The sequence below is a fragment of the Coregonus lavaretus genome, assembly GCF_964263955.1.
Source record: "Coregonus lavaretus genome assembly, chromosome: 6".
NCBI lineage: Eukaryota > Metazoa > Chordata > Actinopteri > Salmoniformes > Salmonidae > Coregonus > Coregonus lavaretus.
The window spans coordinates 22782711-22794856 of NC_139993.1; the positions used below are offsets into that span (position 1 = coordinate 22782711).

At 49.6% G+C, this 12146-nt stretch overlaps 1 protein-coding gene across 1 annotated transcript in view; it reads right to left on the bottom strand.

Annotated features, from left to right (window-relative positions):
• LOC311131316 (adhesion G protein-coupled receptor D2) overlaps positions 1 to 12146 on the bottom strand; it is a gene marked incomplete at its 5' end in the record, with an annotated part of 177426 nt that overhangs the window by 147794 nt on the left and 17486 nt on the right. The window contains 2 exons of the mRNA XM_084164219.1: positions 1540 to 1586; positions 11610 to 11804. Of these exons, the coding sequence (XP_084020345.1) occupies positions 1540 to 1586; positions 11610 to 11804 (242 nt within the window). The remainder of the gene's footprint in view (positions 1 to 1539; positions 1587 to 11609; positions 11805 to 12146) is intronic.

Here is a 12146-nt window from a genome sequence, read left to right on the forward strand (position 1 = left end):
TAAACTGCGATTTTGCCATGATTTGAGATCCACGACAAATTTCTGGGATCGCAGGTAAATCCTAATGTCATATGCTCCGACAAGACGTCGTAGGTCGCATAATGAAAGGGGGTGAATGACATGCGACTATGCATCTTTCACTCTCCCAATATGCATCTTAGGTCCTGGTTATTTTTCTGACATGACAGAAAATGTCTGGTGAAGTGATGGGGGTGCTACGATGCGACTTGCAATTAGAATTTGCCCACGATGTGGAAATTTTGTCTGGGACAGCAAAATCGTGGCATAAGACGGCTAAAATAGTACCTGTCCTGAAAATCGCAGGACAGGGAGGGGTCTAGACAGGTCACAATGTCAGCAAACTCATCTAATGTGAGCACACCGGTTGCAGACTTCAGGACGACAACATTATGTAGAGTGCTCCAACTACGTAAAGATTTTTAGCGTCATCTATGTCTAGTTGCATTGCAATTGACTGTATGCAATGTCCAACCAGTGAGCAGAAAATGGTTTACATGACTCGTCATATTGTTCTGTTCGGAACTCTGACCCAGTTGTCATGTCAACACAGCTGTCAGTGCTGCTGCAAACTACAACAAAAGAGACATGCCAAATAGGAAATGTATAAACAATTCTAGACACCATGGCTTGTCATGATTTATGTACATGGTCTGGTGAACCCAGACCTTTCTCTCTCCAGTTTCAACTGAAATTGTCCAACATGAACTGCTTGTTTAGCTAGCTAGCTAGCTTGGTAAAACATAGTTGGCAAATAGGCAACATTTTGGTTAGCTGGCTAAATTGTGCAGCCGGTATTTTGTCTATATCGATGATGTTACAATTACCAAGCATTTGGATAAACAAATCATTTATATAAGACCGTGATGTATGACAGGATTGGATATTGCATGCAATTGCATTTGAATTGCTTCATGTATCAGCAAAGTTGCTAGAGAAGATGTCACTTGCAGCTGAAACAGAAATTGTATCCAAATAGCTTAATGTGACCAGAGAGGAAGCGGCGAAGCAAGAGGGATAACTCCGTCCAAAATCTGTCTACGTTAAAATGGAGGTCAATGGGTGTCGAATTTGTTCAACAACCATTTTTTATTGCTAATTTGGTACGTGAGGCCTATTTGATCGAATATAAGTTTCGGAATGGTTGGATTATGAATGCACTGATATTAGTGGATGCACATTACATTTCGGCAGCTTTGAAAAAAACAACTATATCGGAGTTGTGCCTGTTGTTCACACGCGTATCTGCCCTCTCATTAGCAAGAATGGTCACACACCTGATCTCGCCTCCTTGGGCCCTGGTCAAAAGTAGTGCACTACATTTAGCCTGCGTGCCATTTGGGACGCAGGCTAAATGGCCCAGAGGAGATGGATATTACTTCTGTCATTGGCTTGCGGTGGTTGGAGGCAGAATCAGGACCGATGAAGCTGCATTTGAATGGTGGTGATGGCGTGAAACTAATAGGCTACAGCTGGGTGAACCTTCCAACTTACAGGCTTGGCGAGAGGATCCTTGCTCACCTTACTGAAAAACGCTGTCTTGGGAAAGCCAAAGATGTCCAACCCCTCTGGAATGAAAAAAGAGAGGATAAAACAATCAAATCAAATTTTATTTGTCACATGCGCCAAATACAACATGTGTAGACCTTACAGTGAAATGCTTACTTACAAGCCCTTAACCAAAAATTTGGTTTTAAGAAAAATAGGTGTTAAGTAAACAACAGATAAGTAAAAAATAAAAGCAGTAAAATAACAGTAAAAATAACAGTAGCAAGGCTTTATACAGGGGGTACCGGTACAGAGTCAATGTGCAGGGGCACCCTTTAGTCGAGGTAATTGAGGTAATACAGTGGCTTGCGAAAGTATTCACCCCCCTTGGCATTTATCATATTTTGTTGCCTTACAACCTGGAATTAAAATTGATTTTTGGGGGGTTTGTATCATTTGATTTACACAACATGCCTACCACTTTGAAGATGCAAAATATAGCCACCTTTTGCAGCAATTACAGCTGCAAGTCTCTTGGGATATGTCTCTATAAGCTTAGCACATCTAGCCACTGGGATTTTTGCCCATTCTTCAAGGCAAAACTGCTCCAGCTCCTTCAAGTTGGATGGGTTCCGCTGGTGTACAGCAATCTTTAAGTCATACAACAGATTCTCAATTGGATTGAGGTCTGGGCTTTGACTAGGCTATTCCAAGACATTTAAATGTTTCCCCTTAAACCACTCAAGTGCTCCTTTAGCAGTATGCTTAGGGTCATTGTCCTGCTGGAAGGTGAACCTCCGTCCCAGTCTCAAATCTCTGGAAGACTGAAACAGGTTTCCCTCAAGAATTTCCCTGTATTTAGCGCCATCCATCATTCCTTCAATTCTGACCAGTTTCCCAGTCCCTGCCGATGAAAAACATCCCCACAGCATGATGCTACCACCACCATGCTTCACTGTGGGGATGGTGTTCTCGGGGTGATGAGAGATGTTGGGTTTCAGCCAGACATAGCGTTTTCCTTGATGGCCAAAAAGCTCAATGTTAGTCTCATCTGACCAGAGTACCTTCTTCCATATGTTTGGGGAGTCTCCCACATGCCTTTTGGCGAACACAAAACGTGTTTGCTTATTTTTTTCTTTAAGCAATGGCTTTTTTCTGGCCATTCTTCCGTAAAGCCCAGTTCTGTGGAGTGTACGGCTTAAAGTGGTCCTATGGACAGATACAAAAATCTCAGTTGTGGAGCTTTGCAGCTCCTTCAGGGTTATCTTTGGTCTCTTTGTTGCCTCTCTTGGCAGGTTTGTTGAGGTGCCATATTATTTCCATATTTTTATAATGGATTTAAATGGTGCTCAGTGGGATTTTCAAAGTTTCTGATATTTTTTTATAACCCAACCCTGATCTGTACTTCTCCACAACTTTGTCCCTGACCTGTTTGGAGAGCTCCTTGGTCTTCATGGTACCGCTTGCTTGGGGGTGCCCCTTGCTTAGTGGTGTTGCAGACTCTGGGGCCTTTCAGAACAGGTGTATACAGTGAGGGAAAAAAGTATTTGATCCCCTGCTGATTTTGTACGTTTGCCCACTGACAACGACATGATCAGTCTATAATTTTAATGGTAGGTTTATTTGAACAGTGAGAGACAGAATAACAACAAAAAAATCCAGAAAAACACATGTCAAAAATGTTATCAATTGATTTGCATTTTAATGAGGGAAATAAGTATTTGACCCCTCTGCAAAACATGTCTTAGTACTTGGTGGCAAAACCCTTGTTGGCAATCACAGAGGTCAGACGTTTCTTGTAGTTGGCCACCAGGTTTGCAGACATCTCAGGAGGGATTTTGTTCCACTCCTCTTTGCAGATCTTCTCCAAGTCATTAAGGTTTCGAGGTTGATGTTTGGCAACTCGAACCTTCAGCTCCCTCCACAGATTTTCTATGGGATTAAGGTCTGGAGACTGGCTAAGCCACTCCAGGACCTTAATGTGCTTCTTCTTGAGCCACTCCTTTGTTGCCTTGGCCGTGTGTTTTGGGTCATTGTCATGCTGGAATACCCATCCACGACCCATTTTCAATGCCCTGGCTGAGGGAAGGAGGTTCTCACCCAAGATTTGACGGTACATGGCCCCGTCCATCGTCCCTTTGATGCGGTGAAGTTGTCCTGTCCCCTTAGCAGAAAAACACCCCCAAAGCATAATGTTTCCACCTCCATGTTTGACGGTGTGGATGGTGTTCTTGGGGTCATAGGCAGCCTTCCTCCTCCTCCAAACACGGCGAGTTGAGTTGATGCCAAAGAGCTCGATTTTGGTCTCATCTGACCACCACTTTCACCCAGTTCTCCTCTGAATCATTCAGATGTTAATTGGCAAACTTCAGATGGGCCTGTATATGTGCTTTCTTGAGCAGGGGGACCTTGCGGGCGCTGCAGGATTTCAGTCCTTCACGGCGTAGTGTGTTACCAATTGTTTTCTTGTTGACTATGGTCCCAGCTGCCTTGAGATCATTGACAAGATCCTCCCGTGTAGTTCTGGGCTGATTCCTCACCGTTCTCATGATCATTGCAACTCCAGGAGGTGAGATCTTGCATGGAGCTCCAGGCCGAGGGATATTGACAGTTATTTTGTGTTTCTTCCATTTGCAAATAATCACACCAACTGTTGTCACCTTCTCACCAAGCTGCTTGGCGATGGTCTTGTAGCCCATTCCAGCCTTGTGTAGGTCTACAATCTTGTCCCTGACATCCTTGGAGAGCTCTTTGGTCTTGGCCATGGTGGAGTTTGGAATCTGATTGATTGATTGCTTCTGTGGACAGGTGTCTTTTATACAGGTAACAAGCTGAGATTAGGAGCACTCCCTTTAAGAGTGTGCTCCTAATCTCAGCTTGTTACCTGTATAAAAGACACCTGGGAGCCAGAAATCTTTCTGATTGAGAGGGGGTCAAATACTTATTTCCCTCATTAAAATGCAAATCAATTGATAACATTTTTGACATGCGTTTTTCTGGTCTCTCACTGTTCAATTTCTTTTTTTTGAAACAAGTAATTTTTTTCATTTCACCAATTTGGACTATTTTGTGTATGTCCATTACATGAAATCCAAATAAAAATCTATTTAAATTACAGGTTGTAATGCAACAAAATAGGAAAAACGCCAAGGGGGATGAATACTTTTGCAAGGCACTGTATGTACATGTAGGTATAGTTAAAGTGACTATGCATAGATAATAAACAGAGAGTAGCAGCAGCATAAAAGAGGTGTGTGGGGGGGGGGGGGGCAATGCAAATAGTCTGGGTAGCCATTTCATTAGCTTTTCAGGAGTCTTATGGCTTGGGGGTATAAGCTGTTAAGAAGCCTTTTGGACCCTGTCACGCTTCAGACAGACGACAAGAGGACCACAATTGCGTCACACCAGAAAGTTTATTAAAACTTAAGGGAAAAGGGAAGTAGGGAGTGAGTGAAGGCTCCAGGGGTTCCCGTCCAATGTGCTGGGTCTGTGCCCCCCCCCAGTGGCAGCGATGCGTCCGATGACGCCGGTGGTTGGTGGTCCAGAAGTCCTGGGGGGGAGGAAACACAGACACAACGGGGCGGATGAAACAAGGCAGAAGTACAGTTCAAGGGAAATCCAAATACGTTGTAGCAAGGCAGAAGGCTGGTCAGAGTTACCGGGGTCGAAGAGTAGTCAGGAGTCGTAATGGCAGAAAGCAGGTCTGGTTTTCCTGGGGCAGAAGAGTATCCAAGAATCAGGCAGGTCCGGGGTCACAAAACAAGGGTGAGCCAGAAGCGCGAGCAAACAGGTTCCGGGTGTGAGCTTTGCAGACGATCTGACAAAGGAGAGCTGAAAGACAGGACTTTAAATACTGGGAGAGGTTAGTGGGTAATGCAGCGCAGCTGGCAGAGTAATTAGAGCCGAGCAGAGCAGGGACAGGTGGAGCTAGTTAGGCTGAGTAGAGAGAGAGTGGTGAGCAGAGTGGAAGATAGTGGAAACAAATTAAGGTGGTAACCCGGTGGAGTGAGAGGGCTCATGACAGAACCCCCCCCCCAAGGGACGGCCCCAGAAGTCCCAAGAGCAACACCACGCCGGGCGGGAGGAGGGGAGCCGGAGGAGGGCTAGAACTCCTCCGAACGGTCCGAGCGAACGTCCTCATCCTCGGAGGAAGCCGGAGGGCCGTGGTCGGGAGATGGGACAGGTCCCGAGACAGGATCAGGCACAGGACAGGAAGCCGAGCGGGCAGGACGGTTAGGGATCCCTCTGGGGCGGCCCCTACGGATTGCAGGTTGATCAGGATGCCGTTGGTGGAAGGCGGTGATGAGAGTCCTATCCACAATCCGACTAGCTGGCACCCAGGTCCTTTCCTCAGGTCCATAGCCCTCCCAGTCAATGAGGTACTGGAGACCCCTACCCCTCCGTCTGGACCGAAGCAGGCGGCGGACGGTGTAAACCAGACCACCATCGACGAGCTGTGGAGGAGGAGGACAAGGCGCAGCAGGGACCAGCGGACTCTCATGAATGGGCTTAATCTTAGACACATGGAAAGTGGGGTGCACCCTCATGGAATTAGGCAGTTGGAGCCGGACAGCAGTTGGGCTAATCACTCTTATGATAGGGAATGGGCCAATGAACCGAGGTGCCAGCTTTTGCGACTCCACCCTGAGTGGCAGGTTCCTTGACGACAACCACACCCTTTGACCAACATGGTAGGTGGGAGCAGGGATTCTCCGACGGTTGGCCCCGGTAGTGTAGCTGGCAACGGATCTGAGGAGTGTGGCTCGGGCTTGTGACCAGGTGCGGCGACATCGACGGGCAAAAGCAAGTGCAGATGGGCAAGTAACCTCCCCTTCCTGGCTGGCAAATAGAGGAGGCTGGTATCCATAAACACATTGGAAAGGGGACATACCGATGGCAGAGCAGGTCAGAGAATTGTGTGCGTACTCCACCCATGTCAATTGCTGCGACCAGGAGTGGGGGTTGCGTGAAGTCATGCATCGCAGTGCCTTCTCGAGCTCCTGATTTGCCCGCTCTGACTGCCCATTGGATTGGGGATGGAATCCGGAAGTCAGACTGACTGTGGCTCCCAGCAGGTGACAGAACTCCTTCCAAAAAGCGGAGGCGAATTGTGGACCACGGTCAGAAACTACATCCTTTGGCAGTCCGTGGATCCGGAAGACGTGTTCCAGGACCACCTGGGCGGTCTCCTTGGCGGTTGGGAGCTTGGGGAGGGGAATGAAGTGTGCCATCTTGCTGAATCGGTCAACTATGGTGAGAATGACGGTCATGCCACTTGAAGGGGGCAGCCCCGTGACAAAGTCAAGGGCGATGTGAGACCAGGGACGTCTGGGCACAGGCAGGGGCTGCAGCAATCCGGCTGGGGGCTGGCAGGACGACTTGTGTTGGTTGCAGATGGGGCAGGCTTGGACGAATTCCCGTACATCCTTTCTCAGAGAGGGCCACCAGAACCTCTGGGCGAGCAGGTTGTAAGTGCGGGTGGAGCCAGGGTGACAAGCTAGGCGGGAGTCATGTCCCCACTGAACGACCTGGGACCTCAGGTTTTCGGGGACAAAAAGGCGGTCAGCTGGGCAAGTGCTGGGACCGGGCTGGTTACGGAGAGCTTCCAGCACCTGTTCCTCAACAGCCCAGGTCAGAGCTGCTACGATGCAGGGACTTGGCAGAATCGACACAGGATCCTTGGAGGGGTTGTCATCCTTCTGGAATTGACGGGAGAGGGCGTCTGGCTTGGTGTTGCGTGATCCAGGCCGGTATGACAGAGTGAAATTAAACCTGGTGAAGAACAGGGCCCAGCGGGACTGCCTGGAGTTCAACCGTTTGGCCGTGCGGATGTACTCCAAGTTCTTATGATCGGTCCAAACGAGAAATGGAATGGTGGACCCCTCCAGCCAGTGACGCCACTCCTCCAAGGCAAGCTTCACAGCCAGCAGCTCTCGGTTCCCTATGTCGTAATTGCACTCAGAGGGGGACAACCGACGTGAGAAAAAGGCACAGGGATGGAGCTTCCTATCCTCCGCAGCCCACTGAGAAATCACAGCACCAACTCCCACATCCGAGGCGTCCACCTCCACAATGAATTGCCGGTCCACATCAGGCATCTGGAGGATGGGAGCGGAGGTGAACCTTACCTTGAGGGTACTGAAGGCCTTGTCGGCTGCTGGGGTCCAGGTGAAGGGTTGCTTGGTGCTGGTTAGAGCAGTGAGAGGGGCAGCAACGGTACTGTAGTTCCGGATAAACTTTCTATAGAAGTTAGCAAACCCCAGAAACTGTTGCAGCTTCTTTCTGTTCTCCGGAACTGGCCATGAAGTGACTGCTGATACTTTGGCAGGATCCATTTGGATACTTCCCTCTGCCACTATGTACCCCAGGAAGGCCACTGTCTTGACGTGAAACTCACATTTCTCTGCCTTGGCGTAGAGGGAATTCTCCAGAAGACGATGAAGGACTTGCTGGACATGGCGGGTGTGTTCAGACAGGTTTCTGGAGTAGATTAAGATGTCATCCAGGTAAACGAAGACAAACTTGTTTAACATGTCCCGCAGTACATCATTCACTAGAGCCTGGAACACAGCAGGAGCATTGGTGAGGCCAAAAGGCATAACCAGATACTCGTAGTGGCCTGTTGGTGTATTGAATGCGGTCTTCCATTCATCTCCCTCCCGGATCCGCACTAGGTGGTAAGCGTTTCTGAGATCCAACTTGGTAAAAACAGTGGCTCCCTGGAGCAACTCAAAAGCAGAGGTGAGCAGAGGGAGAGGGTAACGGTTTTTCACTGTGATGTCGTTGAGTCCCCTGTAGTCGATGCAGGGGCGAAGAGATCCGTCCCTCTTCCCCACAAAGAAGAAGCCAGCACCAGCCGGAGATGAAGATGAACGGATCAATCCTGTGGACAGAGAATCATTGATGTAGTCCTCCATGGACTTTCTTTCAGGAGCAGACAACGAATAAAGACGGCCCCTTGGAGGGGCTGTTCCAGGGAGGAGGTCGATGGCACAGTCGTACGGTCGGTGAGGGGGCAGAGATGTGGCTCTTGCTTTGTTAAACACTTCTCTGAGACCATGGTAGCATTCTGGGACATGGGAGAGGTCAGGAGCGGAGTTAGTAGATACTGGCCGAGGGGGTAGTGCGGCAGCAAGCAGGCAGGTTCGGTGGCAGTCCTCCCCCCACTCCCTGATCACCCCGGTCACCCAGTCGAGCTGAGGGTTGTGCCGGCGGAGCCATGGGTAACCCAGGATGAGGGGTTGGCCTGGAGAGGGGAGCAGGTGAAACTGGATAGTTTCTTGATGGTTCCCGGACAGACCCATCAAGACCGGGGCCGTGACATGAGTGACCGATCCGAGTAAGTGTCCGTCCAGTGCCCGGGCAGGAATAGGAGGTGTCAAACGGAGGTTCTCCAGTCCCAGTTGGCGTGCCAGCTTGATGTCCATTATGTTGGCTTCGGCGCCAGAATCCACCAGAGCAGCCAGGGTGTGAGTTGAGTCAGAGAGGCGGAGGTGAACTTGCAGCAGGGGTTTGCGGTCGGAGGACTGGATGGTCATTGAGCTCAACCGGACTCCCCCTATGCCCGGTGAGCTTCGGCTTTTAAAGGGCAGGTTACCACACGATGTCCATCACCTCCACAATAGAGGCAGAGGTTTGAGGTGAAGCGGCGCTGGCGCTCTGCAGGAGTGAGAGAGGCTCGCCCAATCTCCATAGGCTCAGACTGATCAAGCTGACTTGGGTGAGTGGCAGTAGATGACAGGAGCCCAGTCGGACCTCTCCGAATGCCGGTAGTTGGTGGACCTTGGCGCCCCCTCTCACGACGACGGGTCTGTATCCTTCTGTCGATCCGGACAGTCAGTGCGATGGCTTCATCAAGAGTGGAAGGCAGTTCATGGGAGACCAACTCGTCCTTGATATAGTCAGCCAAGCTATGGAAGAACGCGTCCACCAACGATGGTGTGTTCCAAGAACTTCGTCTTGCCAGGGTTCGGAAGTCGATGGAATGGTCTGCGACTGTACGTCTGCCTTGTCGAATACTGAACAGTTCACGAGACGCCTCTGCGGTTGGTGAATCCAGGTCAAACACCTTCAGCATCTCCTCAGCAAACAGGTCGAAGGTTGCACATGCGGGGGTTTGACGTTCGAACTCTGCTGTTCCCCAGAGTCGAGCTCGGCCCGTCAGGTGAGTGATGGCATACCCGACCTTAGCCCCCTCCGTGGCGAAGGTCCTTGGCTGCAAGGAGAACTGAAGTCGGCAGCTAGTCAGGAATGGCCGGACCTGGGTAGAATCGCCGTTGAACCGCTCGGGGTTTCCAATCTTGGGTTCCGGAGCAGCGGCTGCAATGACCGGGGCAGGTAACTCGGAGGCAGGGCTGGTGGGCAGACTGGCTGGGGTAAGGTTGGTGAGGAGTTGGATGATCATGGCGAGTTGTTGTTGCTGCTGCTGGGACTGCTGCTGGTGCTGCTGGAACTGCTGATGCTGTTGGTGGCCGACCTGAAGCAGAGAGGTGATGTCGCCGCTCATGCGGCCTAGCTCTCTCTCGGTGTGTTCCAGGCGTAGCATGGCGGTGGGTTGCTCAGGTTCTTCGGTTTCCATGTCGGGGGAAGTGTGCGCTGAGTCCATGATGGTCAGATCGTACTGTCACGCTTCAGACAGACGACAAGAGGACCACAATTGCGTCACACCAGAAAGTTTATTAAAACTTAAGGGAAAAGGGAAGTAGGGAGTGAGTGAAGGCTCCAGGGGTTCCCGTCCAATGTGCTGGGTCTGTGCCCCCCCCCAGTGGCAGCGATGCGTCCGATGACGCCGGTGGTTGGTGGTCCAGAAGTCCTGGGGGGGAGGAAACACAGACACAACGGGGCGGATGAAACAAGGCAGAAGTACAGTTCAAGGGAAATCCAAATACGTTGTAGCAAGGCAGAAGGCTGGTCAGAGTTACCGGGGTCGAAGAGTAGTCAGGAGTCGTAATGGCAGAAAGCAGGTCTGGTTTTCCTGGGGCAGAAGAGTATCCAAGAATCAGGCAGGTCCGGGGTCACAAAACAAGGGTGAGCCAGAAGCGCGAGCAAACAGGTTCCGGGTGTGAGCTTTGCAGACGATCTGACAAAGGAGAGCTGAAAGACAGGACTTTAAATACTGGGAGAGGTTAGTGGGTAATGCAGCGCAGCTGGCAGAGTAATTAGAGCCGAGCAGAGCAGGGACAGGTGGAGCTAGTTAGGCTGAGTAGAGAGAGAGTGGTGAGCAGAGTGGAAGATAGTGGAAACAAATTAAGGTGGTAACCCGGTGGAGTGAGAGGGCTCATGACAGACCCAGACTTGGCGCTCCGGTACTGCTTGCCGTGCGGTAGCAGAGAGAACAGTCCATGACTAGGGTGGCTGGAGTCTTTGACAATTTTTAGGGCCTTCCTCTGACATAGAGGCCCTGGATGGCAGGAAGCTTGGCCCCAGTGATGTACTCGGCCATACGCACTACCCTCTGTAGTGCCTTGCGGTCGGAGGCTGAGCAGTTGCCATAACAGGCAGTGATGCAACCAGTCAGGATGCACTCGATGGTGCAGCTGTATCCCTTTTTGAGGATCTGAGGACCCCTGCCAAATCTTTTCAGTCTCCTGAGGGGGAATAGGCCTCGTCATGCCCTCTTCACGACTGTCTTGGTGTGTTTGGACCATGATAGTTTGGTAGTACTAAACAATGTTAGTATGAGATATCTCGGGATATACTGAATAAAACATTAACAACCCCCTAGAGTCGATGTCCACGCCCCAGTGGAAATCAAATTAGCATAGTAACAAAATCCCCATCAAAATCCTTTTGTTTAAGATAGAGATATCGTTTAATCCCATTTATATAACGTTCTAAACATATCACCTTTCTGAACACATCCCAGGTTTCATTTTGAAAGTACCCAAGCAGGGCCCTTGAGTTTTTCATTACATTGGCACCATAACAAAACAAGAGTCTATTTGAGACAGGTGGCACTTCACTTTTTAAAAGTTGTATCATATTTTACCTAGGATGTTGTTGTTTCATCCAAAGAAAAACATGTACTCCCCCTTTGAATGATTTGTGTGTGCTTAGAAATAATTAGATAATGTTTTGATGACATTTAACTGTTCAGTGATCACCTTTCTCAAACTGGCAGACGGCACCTCTCTGACTGTCACAAACGTCTAAGCCCCAGCTTCCACTCAGGGGGTCAAAGGTGACACACTCCCCAGCCTGAGGTGCATCCACCACCTCGGAGGAGAAATTGTGATATGGCACCACATCTGCATCCAACAGGGAGTACAGGAACTCGTTGGCAAAGTCACTGCTGTTTGCTGGTAAGAAAGAAATAACAGAAAAAACAGGGCACCAAAAAGATAAGGAATATCCATTGTACATCAATCAATCAAATGCATTTTTTAAAGCCCTTTTCAAATCAGCATATGTCACAAGTGCTTTACATTAAACTGTTGAGGGTTGCAAAATTACAGTAACTAGCTAAATAATTATCAGGTTTTCCAGAAATCCAGGTTGGAGGATTCCAAGAATCAGGAGGGATTGACCAAGGACGAAATCCTCCAACCGGGAATTCTGGAATACATCCCTAAAACCTGTCCTAAACGCAAAAGCGCAAGCAAAAGCAGAAGTACATTGTCCAGGAAAAACTCCCTAGAAGG